General features: G+C 38.7%; 1 protein-coding gene across 17 annotated transcripts in view; it reads left to right on the forward strand.

The window, feature by feature from the left end:
* FARS2 (phenylalanyl-tRNA synthetase 2, mitochondrial) overlaps window positions 1-18,096 on the forward strand; it is a 265,754-nt gene that overhangs the window by 67,001 nt on the left and 180,657 nt on the right. For 16 of the 17 annotated variants that reach the window (XR_003254188.1, XR_003254187.1, XM_026069802.1 and 13 more), the window contains 2 exons: window positions 4,268-4,427; window positions 15,022-15,153. Coding sequence is in view for 15 of the 17 variants with exons in the window: in XM_026069802.1 (XP_025925587.1) it covers window positions 4,268-4,427; window positions 15,022-15,153 (292 nt within the window). In the remaining 2 variants the exon portion in view is untranslated. The remainder of the gene's footprint in view (window positions 1-4,267; window positions 4,428-15,021; window positions 15,154-18,096) is intronic. The other variant, XM_026069815.1, reaches the window with a different exon arrangement.

An 18,096-nucleotide genomic window follows, 5' to 3' on the forward strand; every position in this document is an offset into this window, starting at 1 on the left:
TGCCTATCGGTGTATTTAGAAAGTCTAGAATGCTTAAAAATAAAGGAATTCCTTTTCCCACATGAACAGAAATCATCATATGTATCTCATTATAACTGATTCTGTGTACCAGTGTTGCTTTTTCTTTGCTGTCCAAAGACGTCTATATGATCTTCCTTTAAAACAAGGTGATGATTTAGTTTTTGCAGAAACACTTGGTTAAATTAAAAAAGAAAAACAAACCAAAACAAACATCCAAAACAGAAATGGGAGGCCTGAAAACTGAAAGATCCAGAAATTATGATGACCACCGTGCAAGTGGCCATCTTAAGTGATTTTTGCCATTTTCTCCCAAAATAAAGGCTTATTAATATGCAGTAAAGAGCGTTCTGCTCTTCAGCTGATGGCCTGTATATCTCTTTAGCACGTGAAACTGCCTGGATTGGGGTGCAGGTTTACAAGGTTCATTGTGTTGGAGGCTGATTGGGACAGGCAGTAAGTTTTCTTTCTGATGAGCCATCTTCAAATAAGCATCATTACTAATCCATCAGTTAAGTGTTACAGGACATTTAAAGTGTTGTGGAAGTGGTTTTACTATTTGTAAGTGGATTTAGAGTGCAGCTGTTTGTTTATTTATAGGGATATTTGTCAAGGCTAGCCAGTCAAAAGGTATTAGGTGTGGCAGTGTTGAGTGTTGGCACGCGCAGATCCTCTTGTGGAGCTAGTTTTAAGTGCTGGTTTGTTCTGTGAGGGCGAGTATGTGAACATTATGTATTCATTATTTTAATACTGGGGTATGCATGACTGACAGTAATAATACACAATTGCATTGTTGAAAGACAAGTTCTTTCTGATCTGAAACCTAATACGAATGTCAGTATCCTGTAAAGAGAAACTTAAACTTGATCTGAATCCTAAATGTGTGGATAATGAAGTGATGTGAGTTTAAAAAAAAAAAAAAAAAAAAAGTCTGTCAAATGATTTTAAAGATGTTAGGGTCTTTGCTGAAATCACGCATGTGACTCCTGCAATCCATGCCAGGCTGAGAAATACAGTAAAGTGCTTTTAAGGAAGCATTTATTTGTCCATTTAAAAATTGGTATCTTCTGACTACTATTGGTTGCCAAATTTGACTTTATTCTTATTAGGAGCTGTCCTAATGTGACTGGTAAATGTCATGCCAGCTGGTTAGGTCACTTTGATTCCCTTCTCCTTTGTAATGTAGCATCAGTCAGATATGCTGATAAATCCTGGAAAATAATTTTTTTTTCTTCTGCATGATGAGGCAATATGCAGATCATTCTTCATTTGGTTCAAACATTGGCTTTCCTGGCTTTATGTGCATAGAAAGGTTATAGTGCTTCTAACCCAAGGCATCTCCTTAGCACAGTTCAGTCATCACAGTGATGAAATTGGTATATCAGTTTAAAACTGCTTCTCCTGACATAGTAATATTTGTGAATGGAAAAAAAGAGAATAAGCAATACAACTGCAAGGCACTTTTTTTCTCACTATAACTGTGTCCACAGTTGCACTGGAATTGAGAGCGCTACGAAGAATGCCAAAATGAGCATTACGTCGTGCCTGACTGGGAGGTGGCTGTTTCGTTACTGTTTCCTGGCTTTCAGTAACTCCCCAAAGGCTGGGGTTTCGCAGCCTGGCTGAACCGGCATGGCTGGACACTTGGGCCCTGCCCTGGTGCTGCAAGATAACTGATTCCCGAAGGGAGCTCAACTGTTTTAACTTCTCTCTCTTTCCCCCTTCTCCTGGGTCGCCTCTTATCCAGGTCCATTTCCCCGGCGGCGGCTGCATGGCTGCCCAAGCACTGGCCCTGGCGCGAGGGAGGACACGGTGCATATGGCTCCTCTGGAAGGATAAACACGCTGGTGATTAGAGGGCTAGTGTGTGACTGGGTGTATTTACTTTACTGGTTCGCCTATGTATTTTACTGTCACATCTGATATAACCTACTGAAATAGATTTTTGCTTCAGAAAGTTATTGCAGTAGCCACATTTCAGGAATAGTGCAATGGTAAAGAAAAATACTCGCATGTAGTTATGCAAATGCTGTGTAAAGACACTGCCCAGACAATATGTTCCTTACAGTGTTGTAAGCTTGGGGGTGGGGAGGAGCAATACAGTGGAAAAGGAGGAAAGGAGTTTCGTGTCCTCAAATATTGGTAAATGGGGAAAAATACATCTTCTAATTTATAAATACAGTGTATTCTAGTCCAAAAGGGAGAAACCTCTCTGAGCAGGAGGATGTTTTTGGTTTACGGAGGGTAGTCTCTTCAGTCAATAGAAATGAAATAGGGACCTGTAAAGGGCATTTCAGAGCAGGAGCCTGGTTTAGCCACTCCAAATTGCTGTGTAAGGGAGCTTGTTTCTCCCTACGGAGGGGGTCTAAGGAGATTAGCCTCGCTAGGCTAAAGCTGGCTTTTGTGAATACCCCCCGGCTTTCAACACCAAATGTTAGATGACTGATCTGCCCTGCTGACAGTAAATTAGTTAGTAGGGTGGGTATCATATGTCTCTTGCAAGCAGTGCAGAAAATGCCAGTAAGAGGAAGGGGTTTTAATCCTTCAGGTGAGCACTTGAATAAAGCATCTCTTGTTTAAAAGCGTAGTACCTGGTTTCATCAAACTGCTGCCTTTTAGTAGCAGTGTTTTTGTTAGACTGATGAATAATCTTTTTATTCAGTATTTTTCTTTTTCCTTTTTGTTTTATATATTTCTGCAGTGCACTAAGGAGATTAACTTGGGGTTTTCTCAATCTGCCAGCCAAGTCCTCTTCTGACTAGTAATACAAGACACTGGCTTTACACAAAGTGCAAAATCAAAGTTAGATTTTTTTTTTTAATTCCCTCTATCCACTTGGCTGCTAGTTTCCCTATTGTGTAAACTCAAGCTCCTTCTGCACAGCATTGTATCTGTGAGAAGCGTGCTATAAATTAGTCTAAATTAATTGTGAACAGCATTGGTAGGTTACCGGAGGTTCATTTGAATTTTTAAAAGCATTTTGTGCTCTAAAGAAGTCAAAGACAAACTGCAGTCAAAACAACTTCTATGTGTGTTCAGGAATTAAGGTTACACACTGTTCATGGCATCTCTTGAATAAGAGCTAGTTATGTTAGGAGACTTCCTATGAAGAAAATCTGAAAACTTTTTTTTCCTGTGTCTGTGATTGGTTGAATGTAGGAAGGTGGAGGAGTCGGGGCAGGGAAGGTCAGCAGAGACACTTTCACAATTAACTCCCTGTGCCCTCCAAAATTAATAGAGTTGTTTTGTATATAGTTGTAACAATTTCCAACACGAGTCCTCTTCATGGTATAAAACTGTCTGTCTGTCTCCCCAAGACAGAACCTTTAATGACACAACTTAACCAGAGTGGTTTATTTGTCTCTCTGAGAGGAGTTAGAATTGCCGGTACATATCTGTCTGGGATTTCCTGGACAGAAATGTAAGTGGATGTACCAGAAATTGGACAACTTTTACTTGCTCAAATGTGATGGAGAACAGCTTCTACATGCTCAGCAAGTCTATCACATCCCAAACAGTGGATCACCTGACCATGTGCTTTGTAATTAACCTGAAAAAAACACACCAAGACCTCAAACCCTTAAATTCCACACAGGCAAAATTTCTGTACACAGAAAGGTGATGTGTCTAAAGAAACTTGGGAAAATGGTAGTCCTTACAGGAATAAACTGTACTGCAGAGGAATCAGATATAGGCAGTTTAAAGTCCTATTCTATGGGACCAGGTTCTGTGTTAAAATTAATTTGATTGCAGATAAAAATTAACAAAATATGTTTTTTTTTAATTTCTTTTAGGAAATATTAAATATTGAAAAAATGTTGAAGCAGTGATTAATGCTATTGCATATTATAGTTTTTTGGAATATAGTTAAGATATACTCTACAGTGTACTTTGTTCTGCATGATAGCTTTCAGAGTAACAGAATTTCAAAAAAAAAATAATCATTTACCCCAAAGAAATTTGTTTCCTTTATAAATTAATAGTTCTCTGTAGCTAATCATTATTATTGAAGTTATGGTACAGAAATAAAACAAGTCTTATTGATTGAATATTTCTGTTCTTTCAATGGTTCATCTCTTTATTTAGTGAACAGAATTTGTGTTAAATCACACTCTTTACATTTGTATTTCATGCTGCAGACTTAGCAGGTGAGATTCCTACTTAAATCAATAAACTCCATTGGAGATCTTTACTGTTTTCATTTTAAGCCATGAGTACAAAACACTGGTATTCTTGTGTTTCTGTTCTAGTTGTTCTGCAGTGTTAAAGATGGTGAAGATTTCCAGTTGTTTGAGCAAGGTCATCGCACTGCGCACAAGCAAGAATCTCACACCATGGAGGCAGTGAGGCTGGTGGAGTTCAATCTGAAGCAAGTGCTCACAAAGCTCATGACTCACATCTTTGGTGATGGTAGGTTCTTGCACCTTTTTGCCTGGACTGCTGATGGGCAGGTAGGAATCCAGTCCTGTGAGACTGGTATGGCTGCATAATAAAAACAAGAAGGTTAGGTGTGATGTTGACAGCTTATATACTGAAAGAGCCATATCTTCTTTTTTTTAATGGGGGGTATAGTAATGGTAGGAGTCTTCAGTCTTATTCTTGACTGTTAGGTTTTTGTCACAAGTTTGGTCAAAGAGTTCCATTCAAATGTCTTTTAATGTCAGAGTAACTTGCTATTAATTGACTTTTCAGCTGTAATCTGTTGTATTTTTATATTTTATGTTTTTTGTTGTATTATATACACAATTTTGTAAAATTACTGAGGAGAGCCCATCAGACAATACACACWCCTCTTGATTTTCCTGAATACTGGTGCACACCACATTGTGTTGAGTCAGGCATTTGTGAAGAGGTTTCATGTCCAGTGTGTCGGGGTAATATGGTGGGCATGCATACAGGTGAGGACACATGCCAGACCAAACTACAGGCTCACATGTGGCAGAGGACAGGTATTAGAGTAGATGCAATGTGTAATGTCAGTGTGGGTCTTGTGATGAGAGGCAATTCCAACCACAGCACAAGCCTATGCGGATGCCCCTTTCCCTTGCCTTCATTGGCCTCCCTTGTCCCAGAGGGACACAGCCTGACAGGTGCTGCCTCAAGGCAGAGAAGAGCTGTGGTGTCACACCTGGGATTGCATGAGAGCTGGGTGCTTCAGTGGGAGTGCAGTGGGCACCGAACAAATCTCACGCTAACAGCATGGGGCTTGACAGGAAAAGGCGTAGCTACATGCATGTGCTTTGCTGCCTCTGTGCACAAAGTGCCATGAGCATTATCCTCACACAAATAAATTAAACCTCTTAGCTGAGGGGAGGCAGTCTTTGCCAAGCTAGCACAAAACTGAAGAATATTTGTTGTTTGTTATTTAGAGTAAAATAAGGAAGGGTAATAAATGTCTGTGTGAAAGAATGAAATACTGTTCTCTCCTCAGAAATACCTGCTTTCTGTTTCTGTAGCTGAATTTATAAATGGCCTGAGTTAAAATTGCTGTGTTAATGCTATTTACTGGCAAGGAGGCTGGTCTTCTGAACTGATTCATTTTTTTGTTGAGGAAATGCTGGATAGTATTAGAATGCATGGGATATGCTGGCTACTTTCAAAGCTCTTTTAAGATGCCCACTGAATTTATAGCAGTAGTTCCAAGAGTGGATTGATGATAGTATCAAGTCCTATATATGACTGCTTGAATTTTCTTCTGAAATTCTAAAGCTGAATTTACAACAAAGAAAACTTTTACCAGTTTTTGTTCTACCCACCTGGAAAGAAATTTTGTTAACTTCCTGACTTGAGTTCTTCTTATGGTTGTGTTTTACTTACCAGCAGCCTTCTGAAACATACAAAATTAGGATCAAAGTGAGTAATAGGAAGAATGGTGTTTTTAGATCAGTGCCTCAGATGCTCGGAGTGCTGTTAAAGAGAGCATTTTCTGGGAGTTATTAGTGATATCTGAAACTTTAGTGACATCCTTCTGTGACTGTTGACAGATGCTGCACTTTAAGCTTCAGTATGTTGCCTATTATTAATTCTTCTAAAGTCTATACAGTGGCTAGAAATACATTTAAAAAAAATCTTAAATGACTGTAAACCTACAGGCTGAAAGTAGGTTCCTTCCTCTTATTGCGGAGCTTACTGATTTCTATGCCCATGCTGTTTTTCTGAAACACAGAGACAGGGTAGTGATTTAAATATGATTGTATCTTTTTTTTTTTCCCCTCCATTCTTGGAAATGTGAAGCCACCTCTCCTTCGCTTTCTTGATCTTCTTTTAAGAGGTCAATAAGAACAAGAATTTAAAGCAGTACCCACAGAAACAAGCTTCACACTGGACAGTAGACATTCAAGATGGGTGCAGTGCAAGGGACCTGGGACACACATAACTAAATTTGTCTCTTGACAGCTTTCATCTTTTAATTTTCATTTCACTCTCTGTTTTATGGTATGTTTTTAATTTAAAATCTAAGGGAGTTGAGACATGAAAGTAATTAAAGCTAAGAATGTATTTTACTGCATTTGTTGTTCCTTAGAAAAATTGTGTAATTTTTCTTCTTGTGGATATTCTGTAAAGCCTCATGTTCTATTAAAAGCAAAAATTTTATTATTTTTATACTTCAGTTGTATTCTTTACAGCCCATGCTGTCCACAGAATATCGCAGTTAAGTCACACGTGTTCTAGCTGGATAGCATGTGCATAGCTGCAGAAAGCTACTGAAATGTTGCATTGTAATAGTCAACTCTGTTATCCGTAGGTGGATTGTTTGGATTGTAGATTAGGTTAGATGCAAGTTAGTTTTGCATAAACTAGCTTAGGCCTGGAGTTCTAAACTTTGGATAGCTGTTCTTCTGCAGTGCTTTTCTGTGAATTTACCAGCTCAGGTCCATGATAGATTGAGGAACTCTGGAGTTTAACTGTCCATTTCACTAACTTTTTTGTTTTTTTTCATTGCTTGCCAAATGTGTGTTGCCTTAAGCCTGGTTTACACAATATTTAGGGAGCCACTTTTGCTTTATCTGACTTATCCTGCACTATCAGGAATGCTGGGTACTTCAGTGTTGCTGTAAATGCCAGTAAATAATGTAACAAAAGTTGCTTAAAGATCACTAGGTTATGAAAGGTCAAAGACTTCATTAAAATCTGCATCTGTATTTATTCCCAAGGTTTGTCTGTTTATTTTTTCCTGGCTTTGCCAGCTGCAAAAGGAATGACATATATTAGAGAGAGGGAAAGGTCTAGTGCATGCAGTCGGTTGTCTTAAATTCTTGACAATGTAAGATAGTTCCTTTTATTACATTTTCTAATGGTATGTGTTGCCTAATTTTGCATTCTGCAAGTGATGTTCATTCCATTTCTTTCATGAGATCTTGCTGTCAGGGAGCTATTTCAAATATTCAACCTAGAGATCACCTTTCTTAATTYGTCTCTATTACCTACAGATACTGCGCACACTTTTTTAAATATAATAATTAACTTACACCTCCATCTCCACATTCAGATCTGTCAATGAAGTAATTGTGTCTTGTCTGAGWTAACTTGTAACCAGGGTATGCAAGGTTAACGAGGTTTAACAAGGTTTTAGTTTTCCTCCCGCATTAGGTCAGTCTTCCCCAACTCCAGTTTTTTCTCTAAGCCTTCTGTAGTTTGCCAAAAGCTTTCTGCACCCTGAGAGATTTGGAAGTAATCCTGCTGAGGCAAAGGGAAAAGAATTACTTTGTGCTGGTTCTGTGATTTGTTGCTCTGCATAAACAGGCCAAAATTCACTCCTGTTCCTTCTGATTGCAGACTTAAAATTTGCTGCCCAATATCATATTTTTTGTCGTGACTTCTTTAGAATTGGGGAAAAGTCTAGATTAGAAGGGATTTCTGGAGATCATCTGGTCCAATGTTTGTTGAAATCAGAGCCTTAGATTAGGTTTTTCATGGCCCTGTCAAACCAGGTCTTGAATATGTCCAGCAAGGAAGATTACAGCACTCTTTTCGGGAACCTACTCCAATAGTTAATTGCTTTCATGATGAAGATTTTTTTTTCTTGCATCCAGACAGAATTTTCCCTGAAGCAACTAGTGCCCATTGTCTCTTGTTGTGTCACCATGCATCCTTGTGAGGAGAGTACCTTCATCTTCTCTATAACTACCTTTTAGGTATTGGAAGACTGTGATTAATTCCCTCCCTCTCCCCGCCAAGTTTTCTCTTCTCTAGGCTGAACAAAACAGTTTTTTCAACCTTTCTTCATATGTCAAATTCTCCAATCCTCCAGTCATCTTGGTGGCCCTCCACTGGACCCTCTCCAGCTTTTCAATGTATTTTTTTGAATTGGGGGGCCAGAACCGGACACTATTTCAGCTGTGGCCTAACAAGAGCCAAGTAGCATGGAATAATCACATCCCTTGATTTGCAGCCTGTACTCTTACTCATGCAGCCCAGGACATGGTTTGCCTTCACTGCTAACTCATGTTCAGYTTGCTGTTTCCTGGGACTCCCACATCCCTTTTGGCAGGGCTGCACCCTAGTCCGTCAGACCCTAGCCTGTCCTGCAGTTTGGGATTATTCCATCCCAGTTGCAGGACTTGATGTTTATCTTTGTTAAACCTCATGCAGTTCTTTTTGGCATAGTCTTCTAGCCTGTTGAGGCCTCTGTGAATGGTGGCTCTTCCTTCTGGCTTATCCACTTCTCTTCCCAGTTTCGTGTCATCTGCAAACTTGGTGAGGGTGCATTCAGTCTTGTCATTCAGATCATTTTATTGAGATACTGAATAGTATCAGACCCAGCACTGACCACTGAGGAAACCTGCTTGCAACCAGCTGTCAGTTTAACTTGGAGCCGTTAACCACCACCCTTGAGCTTGGCAGCACAGCCAGTTTTCTGCCCACCTAGCCAGTTTTGTGGTTCACCTATCCAGTTCATATCTTACCAGCTTGTCAATAAAGATGTTCTGGAAGACTGTGTCAAAAGCATTGCTAAAATCAAGGTAAGTAATGTTTACAGCACTTTCCTCATCCACTAAGCAAGCTGTTTCATCATAGAAGGCAATCAAGTTGGTTGAGCATGGTTTACCCTTGGTAAGTCCATGTTGGTTTCCCAAATCACCTTCTGTGCCTGGAAATGGCTTTCATGAGGACCTGTTCCATAATTTTCCCAGGGACTGAACTGAGACTGACTTTTCTGTAGTTTCCCAGTTCTTCTGTATTTGCCTTTTTGTAGGTAGGTATAGTATTTGCCCTCTTTCTCACTGGGACTTGCCCTGATCTCCATGATCCTCAGTGATATCAGCCAACTCTCTTAGCACCTTGGATGTGTCTCATCAGCTCCCGTTGACTTGTATATGTCCAATTTGTATAGATGGTCCCTAACTCAACCCTCCTCTACTATCAGTGGTTTGCTATTTCTTTGTTGTTGCTTCTTGAAATAGAGACTTCGGGGCTAGCTTTACCTATGAAGACTGAAGCAAAAAAAGCATTGAGTACCTCAGCTTTTTGTGTCATTTGTAACTAACTTGCCAGCCCCATTCAGCAGCAGGACCTACATCTTCCTTGTACTTCTGCTTGCTGCTGACTTCCCTGTAAAAACCTGCCTTGTTGTTATTGGTGTCTCCTGCCAGTTTGAGCTCCAGCTGGGCTTTTGCCTTTCTAACTGGCCCGAGCAATATTTCTATTTGCCTCTTTGGCAAATAGCCTGTCCCCTTTTCCATCTCTGACATTTCTTCTTTGCATTTGAGTTCTCTCCATAGCTCACTGTTTAACCAGGCTGGTTTTATGTTTTGCCAGCTCCTTTTCCTGCTTGGGAGGATGGACTGCTCTTGTGCTTTGAGAAGGCTGTCTCTGAAAGTCTCTCAGCACTCCTGAGCTGCTTTGCCCTCCAAGGCAGACTCCCAAGGGATCCCTCCTAATGGTTCCCTGAGCAAGCTGAAATCTGCTTTTCTGAAGTCCAGGATCTTTATTTTGTTACTTGTCTTCCTCACACCCTGTAGGATCTTAAACTCTATGATCTTAAGATCACTGCAGCCAAGGCTGCTGTTGACAGTTATGTCTTCAAACAAATCTTTCTTATTTGCAAGCAGTAGGTCTAGGTTTCTTTCTTGTTATCTAATAACTTTTTCTTGTTCTCTTCCTCAGGTGTACTACTTTCCAAGGACCGTTTTCCAAACAAATTCTCATTTTGCTTTTTGCTGACATTTCTGAGCCTTGTACCTCTCCTATTGTTTCTGGTGTTTGCAGTAAATTCCAAGTGTATTATAATGAACACATATAACTAGCAAGCTGTTGCTCTCATTTCTATCTCATTAGGGAAGTTGTTAAATAAGACAGAGCAAATACTAACTCACAAAACATAGCTTTAATTGCCCTTGCCCAGCTCACTTGTGTCTCTATAGTTTATAGTTCATTTACTTTGCTTAACAGTGCCCTGAGAAATATGTATCATATTTGGTTTATTCATGGCTAGGCTCAGGAAATGAATGTAAAGCAAATGAGAAATTTTGACTTTAATGGAATCAATGATCGCTGCAGGAAAAAATGCTATGAAGATCCAGTGATCTTTGTGGAGGAATCCACAGGCATATAAAATTGGATATAGCTTTGCACAACTTTTATGTCCTTTAAGCGATCAGTTTCTGAAAGTGATTTAAACCTTATTTAAGGTGTCCAGCTGTTCCACTGATGCTGGTGTAACATAAATGTGTTTTCTTCACAGTTCTTTGCTAAAGGTCCTGTTTTTACATAAGAATGTTTTTGCTAATAAGGGATGCTAAAGTCCCCTCAACCCCTCACCTCCCCCCACCCCCAATCCTCTGTCCGGAATTGTACCTGCCTTTCTGCTTCTACAATTGCATAAACTTAAGATTTTGCATGTTGGGATATATAGGAAGAGGAAAACATGTGAAATACTGAGCAATTTTTGCTGTGAAAATACTGCTTGTTTGGATCTCTAGGAATTGGACACTTGACTCCCAGCAAGTGAGATATGAAAAGGTGTGCACTGATTTCCTCCTCATCTCAGGAAGTTCTGCTGGCAAAATGCTGACTGGGAGATAGAAATGTCTGTCTCAAATATTTCAACCCACAGCAGTCTCAGGCGTGGGCTGCCATCATTTGCGTGTCACTCATGGCAATAGAAATGCCTCACATCAGGCAGTGGATTATGGCCTCATTAGTGGCCAGGTGGCATATGCTAGTTGGCATATTTGGGATGTTTCCAGGTAGTTGATATGCAGTTGCTGAACTGCTCATCCTGTTCCTCTGAAGAGGACTGCCTTTATGATCAGATCTCTCATCATCCTGCTAGGGGAAATGAATGAACTAAGCAGTGGTTATTTTGAAAAGCAGATAAATTTGTAATGAAGTCAAGTAAAGTGTTAAAGGGCTTTGAGCTCAAAGTTAGTCATACTGATTTTTGTGGGGGGGGTTGAAGACATGCCCCTAAATTTTTAAATTATGTTTTAATATTTACATTAGATTCTTTTCAAGAAAGTTTTCTCTTCCTGGTTCACATTTTTTAATTATCTACCAAATTCCTAGACAGCTATGAGAGATGGCAGGAGGATGAGTAAAGCCATGCTTTAACTAATAGTTCCACTGTTGTTAGTTCCCATTGAATAGCCAGTGAATGTRTTTAAAAATCAAACACATTGTTCTGTTCTTTCTTCTTCTAACTCTGTTGTAATGACATCTCCTTGGCAGAGTGCTCTGAGATCTATGAGTGTAAGGAGTTTTTTTTTTTAAAAAAGAGATTATTTATTGAGGGCTTAAGGGTCTGGCTAATAACTTCTGAAAAACATGAGCTAAAGTAGGTTTATGGTCAGCCATCTCCCAACTGTTATAGTGAGATGAATTAGCTGAAGTAATGAAGTGCAGAATACTTAGGAACTGCCACACTTCTCAAGTGGACGGGTTTTAATACCTTCTGTGCTCAGTAGCTTCCATTCTGCAAATTTTCCCTTTTTCTCCCATAGAATCCTTCTGTAAAAATAATCCTTACAGGAACAAAGAGAATTTCTGGTCAGTGAAGACCACCTGGGTCTCTGGCTTTGTTGCTTCTCTGCTGTGGCGTAGCAATGGGCTGCTTTAATGGTGTGGGGTTTTGTTTTGTTTGTGTTTTGTGTGTGTGTGTGTGTTGGGGGGGTGCCTTTGGGCAAGCCTTTTTCATTATGGGACTCAATTAGACTAGCACTGACAGCAACTAGCTTAGCTTAATGTCTGATAACACCCTTACTTTTGAGTGCAAGCTACATCCAATTCCTTACCTGGATTCATTACTTAAAAATAGCAATAACTAGCCATGTTTTCTTTACTCATTGGAGACGTGGTGYTTAGACAGTTACTGCTGAACATTTATCCATGGAAGAACTCCCATGGACATTGCGACGCAGTAAACTGAGCTCATGTCCTTTGCTAATATAAATAATCCCTTTGAAATAATGAAATTAGTATGTAGCTGATGATCAGACATTTGATTAGATTCTGAATTCTGTTAAGTGTCTCTGTTTTAAGTCAGATTTGCATGTCTTGGCCTTCCAAAATTTCTAGAAAAAAATCCTTTTTGCCAGGTTTATATAGAGTGTAGTCTGAGAAGAAATAAATTAAGCCTAATCAGGTAAATTATGTAGGACTACAGAAAGTTTTGTGTTTTAATTTGCTGAGAATGAGCAATGTCCTTTATTCTTTGGGAATATGTTGAGCACCAAGACAATATTTTGTTTCTAAATAATAAATGTACCCATTTATTTTGTGACAGTCAACAGAATGCTGTTAGAAGGCTTAATCTTGCAGAAAGCTGAGCACCCTGTGCTTTTCAGTAAAGTCTTACACAGCCCAAAGTCTTAAAGAACACTTGAATATAAAATACAGAAATATTTCCCAATTGTCCTGGATCCTGTATGAATAAAATTATTGTGTCATATGGGCATATTTATTAATTTAGAGAACAGGTGAAGGTCAAATTTGTTTCTTCTTGGTGGATTTGTTTTGATTTGTTTTATTATAGGTTTTTGTTTGTTTGCTTATTTGCATTTAAAACAACTGTCCCTTGAGAAAAATACTTATGTGCATTAAAATTCAAAATAAAAAATGATCTTTAAATGTTTTTATTTAAATTTCTTTTAATTAAGAATGAAAAGCAGAGAAATCCTTTCTTTTTTTTCCCCCAGAACTTCATTTTGAAGTAAGCAGAGGATTAAAAAGAAAACATCATCAGAATGTTGTTATTGAGAACGACACTACTTGAATATTCAACGTCATTCTTGCCGCAGTTGCAAATTTTGCAGACTAAATGAAAACATCTCATGTGTACTTAGCTTTACAGAGAGTGCAAAGTTGTACTTCAGGCCTAGGATTAAACTGCATTTGTACAAAGATCAGGAAACTAAAAAGTATGTTTTCAGCATACCATACTGTTGTATACACATTTCATCTATGTAATATTTTGTACTTTTACACGCATAAACAAGCAATAAAGTGATTGCTTTAAGTCACAATGCAGTTATGAATGGTCTAACTGCTAATATTTTAGTTTTCTGAATTGTGTATATGAAAGCTATCAGAACACTACTCTATCATTCATATAATTCCCTGAGGTTTATTCTTAAGAAAGAAAAGAAAATCTAGAAGTACCAACATATCTATTTTGAAATCCACCTTTCCATTTGAAAGTTCATAGCATCCAGCAAAGTACTTCATAACTGTCAGATATTTTATGTTTTGGCTATGTATGCATGCATTTGTTATAACTTACTGTGTATGTTTCTGTAGCCATATTTAATATTTCAGAAATGGTCAAAGAAAATCTAACCCTTGAGGCTACAGAAAATGTTTTAATTTGAAAATCTCTCAATGCAAATTCCGCAATTTTATGTTTAAAGTTTCTTTTCAAAACCAAAAAAGGCCAGAAAAACAAAGCAGGGTTGTTAACAGTTATTATCACCCAAACAATCTTTGCTCTGCCCATTATTTTTAAAACTGGGACTGCCTGATTGTTAATGATCATAAAGCTGATTAGAATTTGACTGAACTGAAGGGAAGAGTGGTCTTCGGGTTAAGGCCCATAATAGCAGTTCAATTCTCAGAGTTTTTAAGGTTTATGTTTCCAAGACAGTTTTCTCTTGCCACCTAATGACTAGAAGAATCTCTTTAGAGAAAGAAAGCTTGTGTAAATGATTATAAGAACTAAAACCCATCAAATACAATGAGGGTCTTAACAGCATCTCTGTATTTGGCAGCACTGTAGGCCTTGCCCTCTTCTGGCTCCACTGCTCCGCTCTGTGGTGCCAGATGTTTCCTAGCCCTCCTCAGTGGTACTTCAGAGGTGCGAAGAGGAGGGAAACAGAGCAAATTATGGAGCATCGCTGCTCCCTTGCACTTCACATCCACAGAAAGTTCCACTCTGCTTCCTTCAAGTGCCAGAATAGGATATCGGTCCACTTGCAATACTGTGTGTGTGCTTGTGTACAGCCTGCCTTCATAATGTTGTGTATATCTCTATATTTGCATGTATTAACAGTTCATTTTAATGTTCCTATCTAAACATATATGGAAGGAATAGCTTTGTATTTTAAATAGGTTCTGATGGAAGCGTATGAAAAAAAAGAGATTCATTTGCCTCATTGGTCTGTAAAATACTAACTAAAAACTAAAGATGTTACCTTTCCAGTGAGGAGCAGTTGGTCATTTCAAGGTGCAGAGAATAACAAAATTACCCACCTTCCCATGATCTGGGCTCATTTTCATTCTGTGCCAGGTGGTTGCTAGAGTTTGACAAATGATTGATTTGGTTTCAAAGGGTTCTTGAATTGCACAAAGTGTTTTTCATATTAGAAAAGACATGGTCATTTTTTCCCCACAAGTTTTAAGATTTATGACCTCGCACAAGTGTTGTAAATTAGTTCGTTTGCTATTTATTTTCTCTGGATTGCTGTAATTGGTGTCATTAGCTGAAGGGCAAGTTTTACAGATGGTTAGAGGGATGGCCTTTTAAACGTGCACCGTTTATATTTATTTATTTTTTTAAACACTGCTGCAGGACTGCAAGTCAGATGGGTAGACTGCTACTTCCCATTTACTCACCCTTCCTTTGAGATGGAGATCAACTTCCAAGGAGAATGGCTGGAGGTCCTGGGCTGTGGGGTCATGGAGCAACAGCTAGTTAACTCAGGTACTGAAACCCCTTTACTTCATTGACATCTCTATTAGCAAACACTTCTAGCGCAATCAGTTTCACAGTCGGAAATGCCCCCTACTCCCTGGTGAGTACAGACATCCCTGTTAGTAGCAGCAGCAGCAAATAGTCCTCAGATGGAACGCAGACCTTGCATGCTGCGATTTCAGCCTGTTAATTGACTGAGTGAGCTGGAGCCCGCAAGCAGAAAGCTTGTCTTTTATTTTGTGAGGTGAGGAGACAGATGAATCTCAGCTTTAAAAGGTAAGCTAATGAATTGGTGTATGTATTTTTCTGTCTTCCAGGAGAAGTCAAGTGCACACAGAGTTCAGATTTAAAAGTGTCATAAACAAATAGCATCCCCTATTATTTGGAATATCAGAATGTGCCATTATCTCTAAAGTATAGAAAGAGGAATGGGACGTCTTTCATATTGCTGCTTGGTTGTTGGGTAAATGATAGGTTGCCTTCTGGTTTTGTTTTGTTTTTTTGCTCCCCAGATTGGTTATTTATAAGTTTGAAACTGCACTAAGAGCAGCATCATTTAATTTAGTTGGAATTATTACTGAGAAAATATCATCTAACATGACTTGCCGTCTAAAACTTGCACGTAAGCAGAAAGGAAGGAGAAGAGAAATTGACATTTCTTTCTGATTATTTTCATACAGAGAATTTTATGAGCTTGTTTTTTCATTGGCAAAGAATAGGCAATTTGCTTTAGTGCAGTGCAGCTGGTAGGTGCTCAGACCTCTGTCAGTCAGTGTCTTTCAGTACCATTTGTTAGGAATGGGAGCCTTTTGGGGTGTGATCCATTTATTTCTTGCAAGTGCTCTTTCAAGTAGCTATGTTATATACAGTTGATTTTGTTGCAGTTGCTTTCCTAAGCTATTGTTGTCTTTTAATGTGCTGTAAATTCTTTCTTTTGAAGTTCAAGTCTGATGACTATAAATGGCTCAGTTTTCCAAGTACTTAGGGCTTCTTGTTTTCTTCAATGTTTGCATGTGTTTTAATGTGATGATTTTCCTTTTAAAAATGTAAATCCTCTTCCAGAGTTCCTCCCCAATGGGTTAACAGTTTATTCTAAAGATCTTTTTAGGGCTATCATGTTCATGGTGTAATAAATGTAATACAGATTCTGATCAGCCTCAGAAATGAAAGACTCTAATATTATTTCAATCAGACGTAATAGACTAATGACCAGGCTTTCTTGTTGAAAAGCTTTTCTGTTCTGTTTAGGTTCCTTTAATGTGTGTTAGAAGAGCTAAACTGTGGTCTCAGAGCAATTAGTGTGTGTGTGTGTGTGTGTATGTGTATCTGTGAATCAATGTGCATGAAACACCAGTGGGAAGTTTTCTACCACAATCAAAGCTTTCAATTTAATATGCCTTCAGCTTTTTGTCACATTCTGAATAATGGTCTTCAAAATTATGTCCCTTCTGTACCAAAACTTTTCTAACTAGTTGTTTATTGTAATTCTAATCTTTCAAGGAACACACAAATCTAGTAATTCAAGTCCAGATTTTGAATGACTTTTAKATTTGCATTATTAATTTAAAATCATGTTATTGATTTTTTTAAAAAAGATTCTTTTACTCCATTAGCAAGATATTTTTAGAGGGCTGAAGCTATTTGTCATGGAAGCGCCAATCATTTTTTACTTTATTTAGTGAGAATTGCACTTTGTGTAGCCATAATTTTGTTTTTCTGCTCCCTCCAAGTGGCTATGCAAAAACATTTGGCTAAAAAAGCTGAGTCTAATGCCTCTCGATGTGACTTTATTGAAGCATTAGAATCTGTTTGCCACAAGTGAGGAAGAAGTGTGGTCATAATTTGCATTGGCTAACAATTAGTTGATTAGGTTTAAAATAACAATGAGGGCAAGGTAAGTTAATGTTTTCAGTCAAGTAAAAAGTCAAACGCCAATCTTCCCTGCTTGCTGCTGCTCCCGGTATTCTTTTCTTTATTCCTATTTTACAACAATTTAAACCCTAGTAGGTTTTTGGAATGCCAGCTTGGTGAAGCCAAGTTTTATGGCAGCAAGCTGCCTTTGTCCAGAATTGAAAATTCAGACATCCAGAAAGAAGGTTCTTCTGTGAAGAAGGGTGAAGATGAAAATTTTCTTTCCTAGCTCCTTCAGCTTTTTTGTTAGCAGTACTGGAGTGCCCTCCAAAGCCATCCTAGATTTGAAAAACAGTGATTTTTCAGTAGTTCCTTGTTTTCCACCTTTAGAATATCCTTTATGCCTCCAGTATGCATGATCACTGCTTTGCTTATTACCCTGGTCCCATCCCCTTAAATCTCTTTGAAGCACCAAAGCTTTTAGTTGAGTTACATTACTTTGTCAACTTTGTTGTCAGAGTACAAGTCTAAAGCATATTGGTTATGTAGGACTCTCAGGTTAAAATAAAACCTTCACTTTTAAACCAGAGCAGATCAGCAAGGAGTAGGGTCTTAATCAGCCCAGGAGAGGAGGCCTGTGACTTCCAAATAGCTCTGTCCTTGTGCCTTGGTTCAGCATACTGTCTGCTTACCTATATGGGAGGCAGCATTATTTTCAGTCAGTGGAGAATTGCAGGCGAAAGAAATTGAGATAGACTGCTCAAAAAACCATACTTATRGAAAAACACTAGTGGTTCTCCTCCGCTTCCCACCCCAGTTGCTCACTGATTACAAAATTCCTTGACTACGGATAGGTATCACATTGCCTAACATTAAGCATCTAGCCTTGGTGCTCTGACCCACAATACAGACATACCTCCTCTGACTAGGGAGCAGACACTGGTGCCTACACCTAGATGCTCTGAATCTTTCCTTTGTTAGATTGTCTAGAATAGACACTGGGGAATTGCTTGTTCCTGCCTCAGTCTCTTCACAGGCTCTACCAGAAACCAGCTCAGTAGGGCTGAATGAAAAAGAGAAACGTTCCTCGTTTTTGACTGG

Source organism: Apteryx rowi, unplaced genomic scaffold (genome assembly GCF_003343035.1).
Source record: "Apteryx rowi isolate R43461 unplaced genomic scaffold, aptRow1 scaffold_3, whole genome shotgun sequence".
Taxonomy (NCBI): domain Eukaryota; kingdom Metazoa; phylum Chordata; class Aves; order Apterygiformes; family Apterygidae; genus Apteryx; species Apteryx rowi.